The sequence below is a fragment of the Tyto alba genome, unplaced genomic scaffold, assembly GCF_018691265.1.
Source record: "Tyto alba isolate M040663 unplaced genomic scaffold, T.alba_DEE_v4.0 Super-Scaffold_16, whole genome shotgun sequence".
In the NCBI taxonomy this organism is placed as follows: Eukaryota; Metazoa; Chordata; class Aves; order Strigiformes; family Tytonidae; genus Tyto; species Tyto alba.
The window spans coordinates 23,197,106-23,219,100 of record NW_024881278.1 but is presented as its reverse complement, the minus strand read 5'-3'; the positions used below and the strand labels follow the sequence as shown (position 1 = coordinate 23,219,100).

General features: G+C 38.3%; 1 protein-coding gene across 2 annotated transcripts in view; it reads left to right on the top strand.

Moving 5' to 3' along the window:
- THADA (THADA armadillo repeat containing) overlaps positions 1–21,995 on the top strand; it is a 164,757-nt gene that overhangs the window by 57,209 nt on the left and 85,553 nt on the right. For both annotated transcript variants that reach the window (XM_042789349.1, XM_042789350.1), the window contains exons 27-29: positions 1,373–1,462; positions 2,843–2,974; positions 16,466–16,634. In XM_042789349.1, the coding sequence (XP_042645283.1) occupies positions 1,373–1,462; positions 2,843–2,974; positions 16,466–16,634 (391 nt within the window). The remainder of the gene's footprint in view (positions 1–1,372; positions 1,463–2,842; positions 2,975–16,465; positions 16,635–21,995) is intronic.

The window sequence follows — 21,995 nt, the reverse complement described above, 5'->3', positions numbered from 1 at the left end:
CAACAACACCAAGCTGTGCAGTGTGGCCGACACACTGGAGGGAAGGGATGCCATCCAGAGGGACCTGGACAGGCTGGAGAGGTGGGCCCATGCAAACCTCATGAAGTTCAGCAAGGCCAAGTGCAAGGTCCTGCACATGGGTTGGGCAATCTCAAGCTCAAATACAGGCTGGGTGATGAGTTGATTAAGAGCAGCCCTGTGGAGAAGGACTTGGGGGTGTTGGTTGATGAGAAGCTCAACATGACCTAGCAATGTGCACTGACAGCCCAGAAAGCCAACCGTATCCTGGGCTGCATCAAGAGAAATCTGTCCAGCAGGTCACGGGAGGGGATTCTCCTCCTCCACTCTTGTGAGACCCCACTTGCAGTGCCTTGTCCATCTGTGGGGCCCCCAGCATGAGAAGGACATGGACCTGTTCAAGCGGGTCCAGAGGAGGGCCACAGAGATGGTGAGGGGACTGGAGCACCTCCCTTATGAGGACAGGGGTTGTTCAGCCTGGAGAAGAAAAGGCTCCAGTGAGAGACCTTACAGCAGCCTTCTGGTACCTAAAGGGGGCTACAAGGGAAGATGTGGAGGGACTCTTTATCAGTGGATGTAGTGATAGGCCAAGGGGTAACAGTTTTGGACTGAAAGAGATTTAGATTAGATAGAAGGAAGAAATTCTTCACTGTGAGAGTGGTGAGGCCCTGGCACAGGGTGCCCAGAGAAACTGTGGCTGCCCCCTCCCTGGAGGTGTTAAAGGGTGTTGGATGGGGCTTTGAGCAGCCTGGTCTGGTGGAAGGTGTGCTCAGGGCAGGGGGATTGGAGCTAAATGGTCTTTATGGTCCCTTCCAACACAAACTATTCTATGATTCTGTGAATGGAAGGTCCGATGCTTATGCTGCTGAGTTATACAGAGCATCTGTGAGTTACTATTCTTAGATGCTTTTCTGTATCAGTAAAATATGAGCATCTGTTAGTACATGTCTATTAAATATATTTTAGTAGCTATTTAGTACACAACCCATACTAAAGCAACTGTAGTCTTTTCTTGTTCAACCAGAATGTTGTTAAATGGTGCCAAAATTTAAGCTGATGTATTTTTTTTTTGGTTTTAGTGTGATTAAGAGGCTAAGATCTTTTTTTCCCAAAAAGGCCCAGCCAGTTTAGCTGATAAAATGTTAGTATGCACACATACAGTTACTTGCGTAAACTGTGCTGTATCATCATGTATAATAAAAACATTGTGCCTTGTTTGAAAGAAGTTCATTGTGTGCATGGTTCTTCTGGCTCTCTGACTTCACTGTAGCATCAGAAATCCGAGAAGTAAATTGGTATTTTGTGTGCAACTAATTACTGCAGGATGCTAATTGTAATTCATTCCCTTCTGCAGAATGACAGGAAGGGAGTTTTTCTCTCGGTTTCCAAGTCTTTATCCCTTCCTTCTGAAGCAGTTGGAGGTTGTAACCAGTACTTTGAACAGGTAAGATGGTGTCTGAGAAATCTCTGAAATATAAAGTGCAGTGAAAAGGTTAAACTGGGTTGGGTCATGTATACCCTAATGCTGTTCTTTTTATCAGTGCTTCTTGATACGATACAGTTCTACTAGTGTTTTTTGATGAAGTTTTCTTCCTGTAACATTTCCATGTTGGAGTAAGTATGAACTACTGTTGAGTAATTAGTAGTTGCTGCTTTCCTAGGATCAGATGTTAAAGAACATGTATTTTTCAGGGAAAGACAGAAATCCATTTGACCGTCTCGTGTTTAACAATGAGACTTCCTAACACGTTTAAGTGATGGAGGGTTATAGGCCTCACGTAACCCTAGATGAACACTTTCCAGCCTCTGACATGCTGACTCTGAGGAAGGTCCTTGATCCCTTTTTAAGGACTCCACAAATGGTAGCTGACAGCTCCAATTTGGTCAATGCAAGTGATACTGTTTGGGATGATTCTGATGCTGTTACCCCCAGGTTCATGAACTTTTAAAATAAACTAGTTCTGGCTTTGTTTTTTCTTGAAACGCTATGGTATAAACTGTGGATGTTCAGCAGCTGATTTACGGGTGAGGTTCAGCTGCCTGTTTGATGGCCCTGAGGTGGATACTTGGGAGCAGGAGTTTTACCAGTTGTTGCATGTTTTGCACCCTCTGCTCTAAGAAAAGAAGGTGTATATATTCCGTGCAGCAATCTGTTTTACCTGACACTTCAGAAGGTGACAGTGTCATCCCTGAAAAATTTTGGATAGTCTTTAAATGGAAAAATATTGAAAGCTGCTGCCTGAAATGTTGGTCTTGAATGCTTTTTTCATGGCAGATGAAGGTTTGTATCTTATTCTTGATCGTTAAGTAAATCAAGAAGTATTGAGTTTGATCTGGATTTATGACTGTTTTTACAGTATGAATAGTGGCCACTTGGTGTCAATGACAAGAACTATTATTTAATAAAGCCTGCTATTTACAAAATACACATTTCCTTCCAAACTGAACGAAAGACTTCTTTTAAACCATCTTTTCATAACTCAGCTTCCTCAGTTTCTCAGTTCCTAGAGAAACATTGTGCTGGTTTTTAGTATTATTTAAAAATGAAGACAGCTCACCATTATTAGGAATAAAGGAGGCTTGGGATAACATAGGAAAGTGGAGGCAGCCTTAAGTGCTTTCATACAGGAGTTCCCAGTGATGCCGTAGGAGAACTGGGTGCCATATTTGATCCCAGCAGTGTTTGCACTTGCTTGCAATGATCAGCCTAGCATACTGCTTTGAACCAGAAATGCAGAAGAGTATTGTGTATGGAAGAGTGTTGAGACTAGTATGAAGGAGGATGCTTTTTTCACCCAATGTTTCTTACCACTTTTTTATTTAGTGAAGCTGAAGAGTTGAAAATTCATCCAAGCCTGTTCCTTCTTCTTTTAATCCTGGGAAGGCTGTATCCATCTCCAATGGATGGCACTTACTCAGCTCTCAGCATGGCACCGTTTGTTCCATTTATTATAAGGTAAGGTGATGCTGTGGTGGTGTTTCATGTGATGGGAGGTTTTCTTTTTGAATCTTTGGACTTTTTTAGAAAAATGCCTTTTTAAGCGTCTTGTCAGCTTTAATTCTTAAAGGGAAAACTGATATTCATTGGTTGGACTTCCCTATATTATTAATGCTTGTTTTGGGGTATTAGAAAGAATTTCAGCTCGTGCAAGCCATGTTATGACTTGTTCATAAATCTTCATCTGCAAATGCTGCCATAAAGAGTGTGGATGAAAACGGATGAGTTTGACTGAATTGAGCAATGCAAGATTTGCTGTACGAACTTCTGATTGGTTTTTCAGTTCTGCAGAATGATTGTTTGTAACACGTAAATGAAATGACTATATATACACATCTACTAATCTATATATCTCCATATCCATCCATATACATATACACATATGTAACTGGCTAAAGATACGTCATATATCAGATAAATTTCTAAGACAACTTTTCAAGTTTATATACAGTGTAACTTTTATTTATATGGTGGTTACATGAAGATATTCAGCAGATATTTTTGCTATTCTGTATGCCACTGGTGTGGGATTGGGAGCCTGATACCAGCAACAGGGCTGTGGTGGCTGAGGAGAAATGTATGAGAGGAAGTCTTGCTGTCTGTGTGAAAGCTTCAGAACAGCAGGGTGAGAAAGTTCCACACTTAGTCTTGCTCCTTTAGTAGTGAAAATAAAGCTGTTGTTATCCTAAGTTCTTCCAATTTTTATTTTAAGCTACTGTTTACGTTAGAAAATAGTAATAGCTCCTTCTGCTTATTCTTCACAGCAGATGTGATGTATCTCTTGCTTCTTATGATGTTATTCTGAATTTTCAAGAACAAATAATAACCTACCATTTTTTATTAAAGGAAAAAACCTGTAGTAAGAGTTTTTAAATTATTTAACAGTTATAAATGTTTGGTATTCTGCCATGTTTGGATCTTAAATACTTTTGGGGAAAATTTTTAAAACTGTTGGTTACATTGTTGATTATCTCTGGTTTTATGCCTTCGTTAATACATCAGAGAATGCTTATTTATTCTTTTTTTTTTTTTTTTAATATAATGTTTTGGCATAGTTTCTGATATCTGTAATAGATAAACTTTTTATAAGCTTTTGGTTACAGCTTTTGAGTTTTGTCTTTATATTATGACCATTGCTTCTGGCAAGGTATATACCAGCAAAATAACTCCTCACACTTAGTTAGTTTATTCTCTTGAATATTCTCTTATTTAAATCCATTCAGAATACGTGGGGAGAAAAACACAATTAAATCTTTAAAAGAAGAACCTGAAACATTTGACAGACCTGTATCATTGAAGCTACCTTCCTTTACATGTGCTTCTAAAGAGGAGTGGTGTGGGAAATAAAGATGATGTTTTCTGTGTTTCCTTTCTGTTGAATTTGGCAGTGGTGTGAATTTGGTGCTCTAGATACAGGGATAAGACTAAAATAAAATTCTTATATATTTCAGACAGAAGATTGTATGTGGGTGTACAGACATGCATTTTCTGACGGGTTACTGAGCAAACATAATTGTTCAATGTTGTTTTGTATTATATAGCATCTTTGTATATGTATAATTACATGGTAGCCCAATGCAATTATAGCATTTAATTGCCATATTTTTACTGTGAGATTTTTACATTTCTATTGCTGTACCACTCTCAAGGAAAGATACTGCTTATGCTGTAGGGAGAGAGGAAGTGTGAATATAACACATAACTGATCTTCAGACTCTTTCCAGGGCTCAAGCCACAATGAAGTGTCATTCATTTGTTGCTCTGAGTGGATGAACAGAATACCTACTGTGTTTGAAAGCAAATGAGCTTCTATGAACAAAACTGGGTTTAGCAGGAAGAATTCAAATTGGGTTTTTGAAGAGTTTCACTTAAGCCCGAGTGGAATTTTCCATCTAGTGGGAGTAGAGCTGTGGTTGCTCTGACCGTGCTGAGATGAATTGCACAACATGAGTAGGATTAAATGCTACAAGGACAAATCTCAATCTCCATGCACATACTTGTTACTCCCTGCTGAACTAGGACATTTGATTACCTATCTGCAGTTCTGTTAAAAGTTATTTTTTTCCCCTTTCCCCTTGCAGATGTTTTATTTGGAAGAGAACACTTCGATTCACAACTTATTACCACACTTTTTCTTTTTCTTTTTTTCTTTTTCTTTTTTTTTTTTTTTTAAGAGCTAGATAGGTCTGCTTTAATGGTTACTTTCAAAGATGAAGGAATGTACAGAATGTTTTTGATTAACAAGGGAGGTAATCGGGAGGTAATGTTTTAAGTATGAAACAAAAACATAACCTCCCTTTCGCCTCCCCCTTCCCTTTTCAAAGGCCTGTAATCTCTGCAGAATGATCTAAATTTGAGTTACCTTATGTCCTCTCGTACCATGGCATTGACAGTGTGTTTGTTTAGTGTTAAATGTTCTGGGCTGAATGCTCTGAAGGAGTAAAACGGGTATTGCTATATTGACTTGGATACTTTTCACTAATTGAAGTCTAGCCCTATTTAGGAGTGTGACTTTTTAATCTTTTAAGAAGTTTGTAAAAAATTAACTTTAAAATGTCAAACAGGATAAGGTTATTCTTAAAACTCTTCGTATGTGCCTTGTCTTCCACTTGACAAATTGTTTCAAAACTGACAAAACTGTTTTCAATTCTTAGTGAAATTTCCCCTTTAAAACTTTGACAAATAGATATTTCAAAGCAGTGTTGCTTCTAAGTATGTTGCAAGTCATTGAAGAAACTCACTGAGGACAATTTGAATAGAAATGTGAGCATCTTGCCATGAAATTAACACAGTTATGAAATAGACACTATTTCTTGTGCAGAATTTTGTAACTTGCATCTTTCTATAAAATGGAGCTAAATTCCAAAATCCCCTGATTCTGTTTTCAGTTGGGGACCAGTGTAGGTGGCAGTGGGAAGCACTAGTCCTTTAGAGCTGTTCTCTTCCCTCTCCTGAACCCTCCATCCACCACCCTGAACTGTTACGTTGCTGTTCTGTTTATGCGCTCGAGTGAGCATGTCATTAGTATACAAGGATAGTTACTGTGACTGTTAGTTAAGGGCAGACACTAAGATGCAAGGAAAATAAAATTGTGTGTGGCGAGGAAGACTTTTCTATAGGATGGAGTGTTGTCAGCTGCCCTGTTACTGTAAGTCATTCCTAAAAGAGTGCTTAGAGAAGGAGAGAGGAAGCCCCCATTGACTGTGAGCAAACTGGCAGCTCAAATGCTATTGTAGTAGCTGTGATAGGAAAGCTCAAATAAATCTGTTATTTAAATGGACTGGATGCATCTGCTAGAGGGTATGTGGATTGACATTGATCTAGTGATCCCCTGTCTTGGAAAGAGAGAGGAAACAACTGAAGATGGTGTGACTTTTCTTATTGGTACACTTTTTCTTGGAAGTTAGTACTTTTGCAGCTTGCTTGTCAGAACGGGTTCTGTGAAACCTCCTAATAGGCTGCTGGCAAAGTCAGCTCGGAAAATTTCTTCCAGATCACTCAGCTGAGGCGGTGTGAGCTGTGAGGAGTGCCCCCTGTGATCCGTGTCCCCCAGCAGTGCCGGGGTGCTGGTGATGCCTGCCCGCTGTGCGGCAGCCCTCCCCAGGCGCCGGCGTGGCGTCCCGCCGCCTTCCCGTGACTCGCGTCCTTGGCAGCGCTGTGGGGCCTGCCGAGCCGGTTGCCTCTGGGGCCAGGGTGGCGTTCCTTTGCTAAACTTTGGTTTCCCTGGCTTTTTGAAGGGTTGGACCAGACTCTTCAACTCTAAAGACCTGTTACCCTAGGGATTTGGTGGACTGTTTCTGGATGCGTTTCGTGACTCTCACCTTCTTACATTTCTTAGCAGAGAATTACATTTTATTACTCTGTGTTGTGTTTAATTATGTTAAATTATATCCAGTCTGAGGTGCTTGGTCCTGTTTCTTTGTGGCCCTGTGACAAAGCTTGTATTGGCTTCATGGGAATTGGATCTGGGGTAAGATGGAGTAATAAAGAAACAAAATTCAAATGTAAAATCAAAAGTGTCAGTGAGGGTTTGAAATAAGCTTAAAACCTTAGCCTGAATAAAGAGCACAAGAGAAGGAGGAGTGAGGGAGTTCTTATAACAAGATCTCTTCAGTTTGTTTGGGAAGAGCTTGATTGAAGCAATTCATGTATACTTTGATGACATTGCTGTTTATATAAGTTGTTTAAATGCAGTTTCCCTGATTTTTGTTTTGTTTCACACATGTACAATTGCATATGTGGGTTTAGTATATCATCCTGTATCTGACTTGAAAGCAGCCATCTGACTTTCTCTAGGCTGAACACTTGTATCCTTTGGTAGGTGGCCAAACAAGATAGCTGAATGGTTGTGCTATGTGTACTTCCTCTGCCTTTCTCCTCTTTTTCCTTTATTTTAGTGTGGCATGGCATCAGTAGGAGAATTACTGTTAAAACTTGCCTGTCTTCAACTGTCATTTCTGTAAGACTGGGAGTCTTATCAGGGATCTGATAAGCAAAGAGATTTTGTGGGAATGCCTTTTCATATTAGATGAAAAGAACTATATGTGTTTGTTGCAGCATTGTATTAAAATAGCTGCTCTTGATTACAGTTGTTTATAAAATCATCTCCCTGGGTTTCCATATCACATGCACATCTTTTCAGTCTTTGGTCTCTGTGTTTCTCCCTTGTCTTGTCTTTTTTTTTTTTTTTTTTTTGCCTTCTTAATTTCAGGTCTGATCAGTATAACTGCTTAGTATTATAACTGCCAACAATAATTTATTACTTGGAATCCCTGTGATACTGGGAGTGGGCTCTGACCCATTGGAGTGCTCTGTCTTTGCTGGGGAAGCTTATGGGGCTGACCATAAGGTTTTTTTTTTTTGCAATACAAAGATAGATATCCTTCTGATTATAGGCAAGGTTTCCAAAATACATGAGCTGGCATAGCCATTTGGTAAAAGGAGCAATGTACACCCCTAAAACATACATTGTTTTTTAGATTCTTATTGTATTTTGTACTTAATAGTTGTTAAATCTCTTGCTTGAAACCTGAGATGGAAGTTTTGCATGGCTGGTGGAGAAGGAGTGAGGGGAAGGAATGTGGTTCCCCTCTGAGCGTAACTCCTCTCTTGTGGGTTGGGACTGGCTTGGAATTCTTCCATTTCTACTTACAGCCTATTCTCTGTGCAGTCCTGATTGCATAGTGATTGGACTGATAAGTGAAAATATTTATGGTTCACCATAAGTATTTATTAAGAAGAAGGTTTTCAGACTTTTTTTTTTAGCATTTTGTAATAAGAAATGGTAAACTGTTTGTCATATTTTCCATTTTGATTAAGTTCAGCTTGTAGAGAAGACTCCAAAGTGCTTGATTGGCAGTAGGCTGTTTGAGACCTGATCAACTAAAAATCATTGTACATCTTGTCTGCTCATTGCTCTGCTCCTCAATCTTTTCTCTAAGTGTGGGCATGTGTTCTTTGCATGTTCAGGTGGTGCTGATGGGAAATATTAAAACCCCTAGGTATTCATTTTTGATTCCTTGTTCCAGTTTTTGCTGTGTTCATCAATCTGTCTGCTTCTCATTGGCAGATTATCACCTAAAGCAATTTAGGGGAAATAATCACAAAGTGTAGGGAGCTGTCAGATTCACAGGAAATAAAAGGCAATGTCTAGCAGAGATGTGTTCATGAGCACTAAGAGTAACTATCTTTCTCCAGTATTGCTCCAGTGTCTGGGATCCTAGGTTAAAATTTGATGTATGCTACCTATTTGAAACATGATCCAGTAAAAATTATGATGGGATGCTCAGCTGTCAACATGATTGGTGAAGTAATTGTATTATTCATTTACATACTTAAAATTAGCCAGCAATAATTACATTGCTGGTCAAGATAAGTAGACAAATAGTAACATTTAGCTTGTTCTGCAAAAGTATTTGCAGTAAGGAACATAAAAATGGAGAGAATTAATGCATTAACTATGCAGATGAAAACCAAGTCTAATGATATTTTTAAAAGCCATTATTATTTAAAAAGAAGAGTCTGAGTTTGAGAAGAGTCAGTATTGTGAAGGCTTTTTGACAATGGGCTAGCTAGATACATTTAGTGATATGACTGAAATGAAAGTGTCTTTGAGAACCCTGATTCATTGGTTGTTTTCATGGGTCTGATAATAAGTTTTGAAAATTGCTCTTCCTGAGTTTTTGTTTACAATGAGCCAAAGCTTTCAAAATCATCCCAAGGTGCTGAGACTTGATTTATGCATCCAACTTCCCTTTCACAGACTTCAAAATAATGATACAGTTGTTAAGATAGAAAGTAGTTTGTCTACATTCTTTGTTGTGTTTTTTTCCTAACTGTTTTGGTAATAAGTGGTGCGTGTTTCTTTTTATTTTTCTGCAGTTGTGAAACACTCTAGTAGCTTTTCACAAATTAACAAAGTTGGAATATGGTTGTGAATGAAAATTTTTCTTTTACATGATCTTAAGAGCAGTTGTTTTTTTCTCTAGAATGCTGTGAACCAAAAACTGATGAAAGGGAGGCTCTAACCTCATGTGACTTCAGCAAATAGTTAAATAAACCTAGAGGTTAGCTACCTGGAGATATTTTATGAGATTTCTTGATGTTAATGCAAGAAAAGAGATGCCATTTAAATTGTGTCAGCATGTTCTGTAGCAAATCTCCATTTGAAAATAATGTATTTCTGTCGATCTAAAGTTTACCCACAGTATTAGTAACAGTTTTCATAGGCTTACATGTTAGAGATCTTAGTTTCTCTAACTCTGTCTCTGTTGTTGATTCAGCTTGGTATCAGTTGGCCACTTTTCATAATAACCTAGGTCTTGGTGACAAGAAGAGAGAAATGTCTGTAATTTCTTCCTAGAAAGCCCTTGAAAACATACGGAGAAACAACTCCTAGCTTGTGGACAGCTTTCACAAATAAAAATCTGTGTACTTTGCCTACATAGTTCCTGCGGTATTTACAGCTGGATTCATTAAGTGCTTGTGTGGAAAACACTGCCCTTACAAAAACATAAGGTTTTATCTTAATTGCCCAGGTTAGAAGAATAAAATACTTAACACAATGTATAAAGAGACTAGAAATTTGTGCAACCATTGACTTCACTTTAAGGGAAATAGATAAGAATTTAGACATTTAGTACTGTATAAGTAACCTGAAATTAAACTTGATCTGTTTCTGTCCATGATTGTCATTTTCTGGACTACATTCATGTGTTGATGGTAGATCTAAAACCTCCGACAAAATGTTGACACTTTTGTAATTTTTTTCTGCTTGTCAAGTAAATACTAAGATGCTATAAAACTCTGATTATTCTGGGGTTTTTTTTGGTTCTTAATTTCAGATTAAAGAACAAAAAAATTGTCTTCAGGCCAGTTACAGTACAAGTTTCCACAGTGAAATAAGTTTTTTAAATTAAATGCTTTGGATGCTGCAATTGCTAAGGAACACTGAAATGTGATGAAATGGAAAATAGTTGTGTTTCCTTAAAAGAAAAATACTAAACAAACAAATCAATAAATGGACAAAAGAAGCTTTAGGTATATGTATAGCAAATCATTACTCATATTCCAGGAAATGTAACTCTCACATTAATGAATAGGTACTGTCCTGCTGATTTCTCCGCAGTACAGAACTCCAAGTTACGTTAATTGTGTGGAAGCATGAGAGTATTTTTTTGAGTGCTATTTTTAGATCTGTCTTTGCTTTGAAACCTGTAATACTGCATGTGAAAGTCGCTAAATTTAATCTTTCAGGGGAGAACTTGAAGGGAAAAAAATGCACCAGTATATAATCACAATATTTTTTTTTTCTAAAAGAGGTTCAGAGGTTTTTTGGCATTATTTCTCTTAATAGAGGCAGTACAATGCTCTTGAATCTTAATAACCAAAGTCCTGCTCATAGGAGGTGAATCTATTGCTACTTTCCTCAGTGATCCCCATCCATATTTTCCCCTAACGTCATATAATGTTTTTAGTTTTTGCTTCAGAACTGATAACATGACTTGAACTATATAGCTGTGTGGTGGAGGAAAGAGAAAACCCCTTTCTCATACAACTTACGGTGTCTATACAGAATCAGAGAGAAGCCTTATTACAATTTTTTCTTTCCAGTGCGTTTGTCAGGATCTTCTGGCATAACTAGTTCCCGGGCTTAAAGGATACTGTGTATTTGATCTTTATTTATTCATTTATTTTTAATCAGTTTTATCTTTTAAAAACCCTAGAGGCTATTTAAATGCTTTATCTAGCAGGTAGAGTTAATTTGTTTGAATTGCAAGTGTGCGTTTCTTGCCTCATGCTGCCCTCTTCTCCCAGACTCCCTTAGTGATGGTGGTAGGATACTTGATTTTACTTACAAGGTCACAGGCCCCTTGTGCAGAACATCCCCTTCCTTGTTGTTCAGCCTGTTCTCCCATTGTTTCAGTTCTGTTGTCATGGGTGCTGTTCCTGATTCCCTCTTCCAACACTTTGTGAAGGCAATGGATGTGAATGTGTTTCAGCTGAGAACAAAATTGTGATGCTGCGATACTGTCTATAGGACTGCAGGAACTGTATTGTTAATAAGCAGTGGCATGATTAGTAATGTCAGTAATTAGTAATTGTCAGATTGCTCTGACAACTTCTGGTAAACCTGGAAATAGATATTCTTCTCCTTGTTAATCGTTCTTCTAACAACTTTAGGCATTATTTAATATAATGGACATATTGTCAGCTACAGGTGTGATTTTTTTCAAATTAATTCTACACATTTGTTTCTTATATAAAAGTTAATCCTTATTTGTTTTGTTAATTTGGGTAATAAAATGTTTGTTGATGGTGAGTAATAAGGGAAGAAAAATAAGTACATAGGAAACACCTGCAGTTCTTTTTTCCCTTTTTTAAAAAAAAAAAAGTTTAAGATACTTTTATTTACAGCTAGTGTTCTGTTGTTTGTAGCCAGAGTAATAAATTAGATACTTTGATGTGTGCAGAGGAGTATGGAATCTTTGTGCCTTATGAGAGTTGTTCATAAATTATGTCAGTTAGGAGGGTTGTTCAGGTTCTAAGTGTTAAAGCTGGAACGGAGCAGTGGAAATGGATTGAATCTACAGTTACGCAAAGTGAAACCTTCCCAGATTTATTGACTTTTTGTTCTTGATCATGGACTGTTTGAAGTAAACATGTTTACCTGCAATACCTTGTGCACCTAGATAAACAGTACTGAGTTCAACATGGAATACTACTTCAACAGTTGTTAACAGCCCTTGGGATTTAACAGAAGTGTATCACATGAGGATTCTGTGTGTTTCATTGCTTGTTGTTACCTTAAGATATAATAAAATCAGGTTGGTATACTGTATTTTTTTACATACAACAACAAATTTAGTTATTTCTTAGATTTTAAAGTCTGTGCATACATGATCTGCGTGTAAAGGAAGGGTTGCATACTGAAAACACTCTACCCCCCACCCCCCATGTATTTTTTAAATCGGAGAAAATGAAACCGTGCTAAATACAGGTTTGCACACATGTGTGTGCTGCCCTAACAGATGCAAGATCCATTGCTCATACTTGTCTGGAGAGAAGATGAGAAGGGGCAGCCGGTGACAGATTTTAGTCATGCTGTGGGCAGGTGAAGCTCAGAGTCTGGATGGTGAAGTGGCCAAGGTTGGAGGTCCTGTTCCGTTCTACCAATGTCTTGGCAAGGCAACTGCCACTACATAAATGAATCTTTTCTCAGGGATGTCAATGTGTTAAACTGCTGCATGAGGAGTAACCAGCATAGTTTAATAGCCTTAAAATACTTATTTCCTTAAACTGCTAGGTTTTGCTGCAGGTACAAACTGAGTTACAGTGATTGCTGTAATTGTGTAATGATTTTTCTTGGTACAGCTTGGACTTGCTTCCCATAGTTGTTGCTAAATCTTAAATAAAATAAATATTTAAGGGTACAGGTGGAAGTCTCAGTGTTAAAGTGTATAGTTGATCTTGGAGGCTGGTATACCTAAGCAAAAAATTTCTACATTGGGTTAGATTGTTGTTTTGTGTTACTCAGTTATTTTAGTTGTATTCACTTTTCCTCTCACTTTTTGAGAATCGATCCTGTTTACTTTTATTTACAGGTAAGAGATTAAATCTAAGTGGGATTCGGTAAAAATCAAAACTGTCCTTAATCTAGGGTGCTGTTACAGGTTATGGAAAAAGTAGTGTATATTTTGACATTCTTCTGACAAACGTCTTGCATGATTCAGGAATGAAGCCAAGTGCCTTCAAAACATGAGATGTACACATAAGTGCCTTCAGGGTATGCAGAAGTTCAGGGACAGGTCACTAGTGGTGACTTGGCATGATTTCTTGCATGTGCATCTGAAAGGAGGAGTGTTTTTGAAATGTTATCAGTACTGTTTCTTGCAGGGGTGGGGGGACAGATGCCACTGAGTATTAGGAGATTTTAAAAAATGAAATGAAAAAGAGAAGAAACAGTAGGAATGTTAACCCCTGTTAGATTTGGGAAGCTGTTTGCCAGTGTGAAATGCCTTCCTTGTGTTCCCACGTGTGTTCCTATAAAGCGGATATTTTCTTTTTCTTAAACTTAATGATGCTTTTGTTCCTTAGTGATGACTTCATAGGAGTGCTCTTATGAGAGTTTTCACTAAGACGTCAGACCCTGTGAGTACACCCTACACTGTCACAATCTGTAGTGTGAGAAGTTTGCATTAATGTCCAGCAGTAGTACAGTGCGTAGTACAGTGGCAGGTTGGTGACTTGGTTGCCTTTTGGGCAAGTCATAGCTGTGGGCTTGCATCTTCTCCCTTGGGCACAGAAGGTTGCGGAGCTGGGTCCCCTGAGTCCTGGGTGAGTTCTCCGCCCACTGGGCACCTGTGTCTTTGCTCAGGGGAAGGAGGAGGAGGCTATTGCCTCCTGATTGAGGGTCCTCAAACTGCAAAACAGAATGTAATTTGAGGGTCCCAGTTAGTCATCTTTGTGGGGTGACACTTGGCTGAGGTTCTTACAAAGAACAACAATTTGGGACATGAGGAGAGGTGAAGATTAGACTTGTCTGTAGTTTCGAGAGTAGCATTTTTGCCTTACACATTCAGTATAAATGATGAGGTGGCAGTCTCTGTTGTGGATTCAGACTTTAGGCAGCTGAGACAATTTTGCCTGTAATATGAAATCATTTTCTTCTTTCTAAATATAGAGAAGACGCATCTGTTTCCATTCTAAATTTGATAAAATAACAGCATGGAACAAAATTTGATATGTAAAATACTGTATCTCCATATATGTATGTGCATGTGTTACAAGTCTTTAACTTTGCTGTCTTGTAAAAACTGACATTAAAGTCAGGTTTTCTAAAAAAGTTCTCAACTCCACTTTTTTATTACTAGGAAAAACCCCACAGAATTATGCTCTAATTCATTGCATTGTGTTCAAGGAGAAAAACCCCTCTGAAGCATGTACTGTTGGAAAGTACCCTTGCAGCAGTAGAGGAAACCCTGGCATTTTACCCATTTTCCATTCTTTCTTCTCAAGACATGTCAGATTCCTTGGGATTTGTAAAAGGCCATGAGCAAAATCAGGAACATTCTTGAGTATACAGTTATAGCTAATTAAAAACTAGACATTCATTACAGTATCAGTGTTGTTCCTGTTTGGAAAAAAAAACCATCTACATGTGGGAATCTCTTCATTAAGAAAAGATGGTTTAGCAGAAATGAAGGAATGGCTGCAGACAAATTGCTTCTCGGGTTTGTTTACCATGCAGTAGAATTATAAGGTATTTTCTTAAAAATATGGAAGTTTTTTATTAAGAGCTAAACTGACTTCCTTCTTGCACCTTGTTAATACAGAATGAAATCTTTTCCATATGGAAGAGCCTCCAGTTGTGACTGCTCTGCTTTTGCATCCTATTGTGGAGGACAGCCAGTCTTTGGAAAAGAAATGCAAAAGTTTGTCTTTCTAAAAATCATTCCCTAGGAGGGAATACATGGGGAGGTGGAGGATAGAACATGCTGCCATACTGTGAGGATGAGAATTGCCACAAAAGCATGTCGTTCAGGGGTAGTGTAGCTATCTTCTTCCTCTAAACCGGGATCTGTGTTTTTCAGTCATGCTGTGGCCTAACATGACTAAAATGTCAGAACTGTTAAGCTATTTCAGTTAAGTCTTATTTCCTGTCTTGTGTTCAAAACCCTATTAATTATGCTGCTGGTTCAAGATGGAAACTGTTTCCTGTATTTCTTTGATGTGAACTAAATTAAACAACTACTTTGAGGATTGCTTTAAATTTGTAGAGATACTTGAAGCCTTAGATTACCATTTCATTTTTTGAATATGTGGGAGTGAGGTCTTGTTTTGGAGAGCTCGAAAGGGGTTTGCCCATTTTGACAGGGGATAATCTCAGCTATGTGTGATTTTTTTTTTTTTTTTTTAACTGAAAATATGTAAAAAGCAATTAAGAAAAAGATGAGAGGGTAGGAAGAGGGAAGGCCATTTCTCTGGGTCATCACAATCAGCTGGAAGGTATCAGAGCATAACTTATGCCATACTACATCTTACATCACCTAGGTCATTTGGCCGTTCCTTTCTAAATCCTGTGGTAACTTTCTGTGTTGTCTGAAACTGCAGGTGGTTGAATTGTACCTGCCTTACAAAAGTTGACACATGCAAGAATTACTGGCTTTGAAAGACTTAGTCTAACCTACTTTTAGTTGATAAAAGATTTTTATTCACTTCAATTCAGTATACACGCTACTGAAGTAGCATACAGCTGATTAATGTGTTAATATAGCAGAATAGTTAATTCTATGTATATTCATAAATCTACAACCAGTTAAAGTCTTAATAACATTAAAAGATAAAAGGTTATTTTTGGCCTGTGTTTTATATGCAGTCTTATCAGTTAATTTTTAATAAAGTACTTAGTTTTGAGATACTAATTATAAATATTAGAAGGTTGTTTTTCAATGTGTCTTTTACATCCTGCCTTTAAATATGTTCAAAAAGCCTGTGGAAGATATGGCCTAAAATTTCAATAGACACCACATTGTGTTCTTATGGAAACATCTGATTAAGAACATGGAGTTTAATAGTTTTAAGTCAAACTCCTAATACATTTGAATATGATTGCTGTATAGTAAGTAACATAAACATCAAGAAAGATGGAACAGGCACATATACTTAAGTGCTTGATGGCATAATTGCCTTTTTTTTTTTTTTGTCTTTAAACTTTGTGTAAACAGAGGAACTTCTGAAGGAAAAAAAAGCCTCCAGTGTGGCTCTAATGTGACTTGTGTTTCTGGGAAAATTCTCTTTTACTACTGAGAAGAAAGACTGTACATTTGATTTGTGAGAAATATGTTTGAAATGTGTTTTAGCTTTCATTGCATTATCCTTTGTTTTGTTTTGGTCACAGCAGTGGATTGCAGCTGGATGACAAAAGATAGCTATTTGTCCTTTTTCTAGGTGTGGGCACTCTCCTGTGTACCGTTCCCGTGAGATGTCAGGTCGGGCCCTTGTCCCATTTGTTATGGTAAATGAAGTACCACATACAGTGCTGTCCTTGCTGGAGGGGCTTCCAGACTCCACCAGTCCTTGCATACGACAGAATAATATTCATGGAACACTTCTGCAAGTAAGTTTTTGGGGGTTGTTTGTGTGTTTGGAGGTGGGTTTTTTGGTGTGGGGTTTTTTTTTTGGTGTTTTTTTTGTTTGTTTGTTTGTTTTTTATTGTGGGGTTTCTGTTGGATTTTTTTGGTTATACTTCACAGCCAGATAACACGCAATGAGTTGTGCTGAATGTTCACACATTGTTAAAACATGTATGAAGACTCCTTTTGAGTCAATTCTATCAGATGATAAATGTGGAATGCAAGTTTCAACCGTCATTAGAAGGCTGTAAGCTGTAAACATCAACATTTACATTTCATACAGTGTTTCATCTCTGGAGATTAAAGTGCTTTGAGAGCAAATATCTTTATCTAAACCTATCTAGAGAGAGCTATGTGACTTGCCCAAAATTACAGAGCAAATCTGAGGCAAAGCTGAACTCCAAGCACCAGTACTATTGCAGATATTGAGACTTGCTACTTACCTTCATATTTATATTTTACTTCATTTGCTTTTCCTCCTACACCAGCAGCTTCCTGTCAGTTTGCTGTACAAGTTGTGAAAAGCTTTATACTGTATTCTGAAAACATTCTGGAGAACAGGTTGCTATTGGTTTGGAATTGGAAATTTCTTCATTTCCCATATATCATTCCTTTGGTTTATGGCAGTCGGTTCACTGTGTTTGATTTTTAAGCTATCATGCTAATAAGTTACCGATTTTTATTGCCTGTTTTTCACAAGCAACCCTCCAACAAAGCCATATTGTATGTGATCAGCTCTGTTAGTGCCTGAGTTGGCAAGCTAGCTAGGTACACATTTCCACTGTAAGCTGTGTGGTGGAGTGTGTGTGGTTTTGTTTTGTTTTTTTAGTGTATCTTTTCCAGCATATTGTTTCCATTTAAAATCATGACCTTACTGGAAACCTAGGACAGGGAAATAAGAGAAGTACCTCTGGAGAGCTGCTACTGTCAACTTCACCTGTAAACGGTTTCAGCCAATTGAATCTGGATTTGTATGGCAGTTGGTTACGGCAAAGGTTGTCATGGAGTGTGGGATGGTTGTCTGGTCTTTTCTGCTCTGAAAAGCAGTCCGTGCTCCTGTATGCATGGGAGTGCTTAGACCTGTGAGGTGCTGCTTCTGCCTGTGAAGCAGGAGATTGCAATCTTTAAATTACCTGTGCAGCCCTGCTGCGTTATGAAACTTCTGAACTTCTTGAAGCATTCGGAAAAGAGAGTTAATGCAATGGAATTCAGTGCTTTCTCAGTCTGAAATTACTATAGCACTGGTTGTGAGAGTATGGACTGGATGTCGTGCGTACAGCCACATCCTTCTTTTTAGTGCCTTGGGAAAAAGTGATAATGGAGGGTTGGTTCTGAAAAAGCCCAAAGGGTGATCTGTTTTATAATCCGGTGTTGATTATGCGATCTTATGCATAGGTGTAGGGAGTTTTCCATACTTGTGAGGCAGGAGGTATTCTCAGGGTGTTAACGTGATTTTTTGTCAGTTTTGAGCAGCTACTGAGAACTACTAGTGCAATCGGTGCTGCACCAGGGAGAGACCAGTGCTGTCAGAGTATGACATTCTTCAAAAAAATGTCAGTTGTACCATAACAGTTCAGTGGTGTTTGGTCGTCTGCATTTGTCTTGGGCTTTGCTTTTATCACTTGTGAATCAAGGTTGTGGAAGATCTTGTATGACTGAAAGGCTGAACTATCTGTTGCTAGTTAAAAATAACAAAGGATTCAGAAGAAATACTGTAGGGTGATAAAGACGAGCAAAAAGGGAGGCGGTGGTGTTTGATGTTGTACCTCTGAAACACCCATGTCAGGTAGTTCAACATGTAGTTAGCATGCACCTCCAGTAAATAGTACAAAGAGTAAAGTACTGTGACTTTCAGGGATTGTTGGATGCATGGTTTCAGTTTCCTTTTTATCCATGTAAAACAGGATTTGCAAAGCTGCTTCTAAGGCTCATTGAACTGTAGAAAATTACGTTATGGGTCTATTTGTTAAAGCAGTTTCTCTGAAGGCTTACTTGAAGAGGCAGTGATCTGGAAGTGTTTGAAACTGTTTGCACTGCATTTCCATGACACAGTAGAGACTTTATCTTCCTCTTTGATATAAAACCAAAACAAAAATCCCTACTAAAAAGAATGAGTCTATACAAAACTCAATAAAATCTAGATCTTTCAAGCAATACATGGCCAATATTTTATTAAAATGGAATTTAGTAATTTCATTCTGTTTGTTTAGTCACATTAGTCAAAAGCTAAGTTAATTGCCTGATTTTTTTCTGTGTTCATATGCTGTCAAGGCTTGAACAGGAAAGTTGTAATTACTCATACTTAAAGCTTATGGGGCAGTGCCAAATGTAGTGAATCTTGAAGGTATATTTCAGTTATGTTTCAGAGTTATGAAATGGCTTTATCTGTTGCAAGCCAAATGTTAATTTATAGAAAGATCATTCAGAAAGAGCAGCATGGGATGCTTGGCTAAACAGGGCCTGATTTTCAAAATGTGGCAATTAACAGGGAGTGCTATTTGACAGTGGATGTAGGTGTGTTGTATTTAACTTCAGGCCTTTGCATTATGTGAAAACACGGCTTTTCCTCCCCAGTATGATAACTGTGGCTCAGTTTACATAGGAATATGAATATGCATGAGGATAATCTCATGGTTTACATGTTTTACAGAAAAATTATTTTCAAGAATTACATAACAGGAATACTGCTGTGTTGTAACTCTTAGGGAACTGATGGTATTCTTCAAGGAGTAGTTCTGCATCGTGAGTAAATGCTTTGACTTGAATAAGCCAAAGTAAAATCTTTTCTATGCTTAGTGTTTCCTTTTATGAGTGCAGTTTCTACTTCACTCTCTAATCCAGACTGGCACAGGGGACAGGAGCAGGGGGAAGTAATCAAATTTGTAATGCACAAGAAAATGCAGAAATCTTCTGTTGGCTTTCTTGAATGATTAAATATTTCTGACTTTAGTTTTAATACCAAACGTTTTTAGCAGATGAGCTGAAAGGAAGACCTCATCCAGAGCTTTATGTAGAGACTTCGAGAAGTGTATAAAAATTTATAGCTAGGGAAGCCTTTATATTTTTTAAACTTTTTGCCTTTTGGTAGTTGGCAGGGAACTTAGTTTTATTCGGGAAGATTGTGAGGTATCCTTATCAGAGGTTCAGATGCTTTTTTGACCTTCTGTCTCTTTAGGGTTGCAATTCCTGCAGTATGTACTCCATCTGTTCTGAATAATTGAGAAATTTAAATTAAGCTGTAATTAGTTTAGAAATGTTTTATTCAATAACCTATACTTGCAGTTAGTAATTTCAATGTACTTGTTTGACTCGTAGTGGTATTTGTAAGCCATGCAGGTATGGATGTGGTCTGCTTTCTCTTTTCATGTCTGTATTTTTGTAGAAATGTCTAGTCTCATAGACAACAGTCTTAACTGGGTCTCTTAAAACTACAGTAGAGAAGACACCTATTCAAAAGAGTGTGTTTTGAGTCCTGATATTCATGAAAGCTTCCAGTCTTCAGTTTGTCTAATTCTATGCTGTTGCAAAAGCCTGAATGTCTTAAGCAAAACACTTGTTAGAGTCAAGAGTTAATGAAAGACCTCCAAACATTAGTAAAGCTCAAGGTTCACTTAAATTTAGAATTCACAGAGAGCGATCACATGGAAATGAGCCCTGAGTAGAAAAAGAAATTATGGAAACTTGGTAGTTCTTCAAAGAAACGATAACTCCAGAATTACAACTCAATCTAACACAAAATGGATAGAAAGTGTAAAACACACCAGCTTGGACAAATTAAGGAGTTCTTTACTGAATGCAAAGCAAGAAGAAACATACTAAAGCAAAGAGGAAAGGCAGAGAGGAAACTGGGAAGGCCAGGGCAAAAATTGGCAGTAGCCTTCCAAGAGATTTCTACAGAAATACTTAGTCTTAGAAGATGGAAGCTGATATCTGAAAGGTGTACTTTTCTCCATTAGTTCATTAACACAGCCAAATATTATCTTTAAATATTGGAAGCTACTTTCTAACATTAAGGATGTGTTAATGTGCAGCACTTTACGAGTAGTGGATCTGCCATCATGTATATTAAGATGGGCCTGGGAGATGGACATATGATCACTTGAGATTTCTACTAGTCTCCTCCCCCCTCGTCCCCCCCATTTTTTTAATAGTTCCTTGATCCTTCCAGTGATTGAGGCATCTTCATGAAGCTATGCAGAATTTTTATTTCCATCCGTCTGCACTTGGTTAATTCTTGTTTGCACAGATTTATGGGTATAACAGTCATATCTTTTATTGTTGTAGATGGTCATGTGTAAACCATCAAAATTTTGTTGTAAATTACTCAAAGTAGTTTGTGAGATTATAAATATTTAAACCTTTATTTGCAATAACAAACATGGATTTTACTTGGATTAGAAATAACTGATTGAAACTTTGAACAATTTAGATAACGTCTCCTGTACACTTAGACTTTACACTGAACAGAGTCCAAGAAGGTAAGCTTCTGGGTAAACGAGGGAAAGAAAGCTTGGGCCTGTGTTATTCCTAACCATGGGCCTTCTGCTAAGGACCAAGATGAAGACAATATTCAGTACCTCAGCCTTACCTCAGCCAGAATCATCTCCAGGTGGGCTTTGTCTTCCCTGACTCTATCTCTGCAATGCTTGGACAGTGTCTCTCCAGGTTACCTGTCCCTGCTTCCAACTTCTGTATACTCCCTTTCTATCGTTGATTTTTGCCATGAGCTCCTTGTTCATCCATGCAGGCTACCTGGCATGTTTGCCTGACTTCTAGTTTGTTGGGATGGACTGCTCTTGATCTTGGAGGAAGTGGTCCTTGAATATCAACCAGCTTTCTTGGACCCTGCTCTCTCCAGGGCCTTATCCTACAGGACTCTACCAAGCAGATCCAGGAAGTGGACAAAATCTGCTCTTATGAGGTCCAGGCTTGTGATCTTGCTTTTTGCCCTGCTCCCTCTTCTCAGGATCCTGAACTCCACCATCTCATGGTCACTGCAGCCAAGGCTGCCTTTGACCTTCACATCCTCAATGAGTCATTCCTTGTTCATGAGTAGGAGAACCATCAGAGCACCTCTCCTTGTCTCCTCTATTGCTTTTGTCAGGAAGTTGTCTTCAGCGTTCTCCCCCTGGATTGCTTATGCTGTGCTGTGTTGGTCTTCCAGCGGATATTGGGGTGGTTGAAGTCCCCCATGAGGACCAGGACCTGAAAATGCAAGGCTGCTACTAGCTGTTTGTAGAAGGCCTCATCCACTTGTTCTTCCTGGTTTGGAGGCTTGTACCAGGTACCCACTACAGTGTTGCCCACACTAGTCTCCTCTTTAGTCCTTACCCATAAGCTCCCAG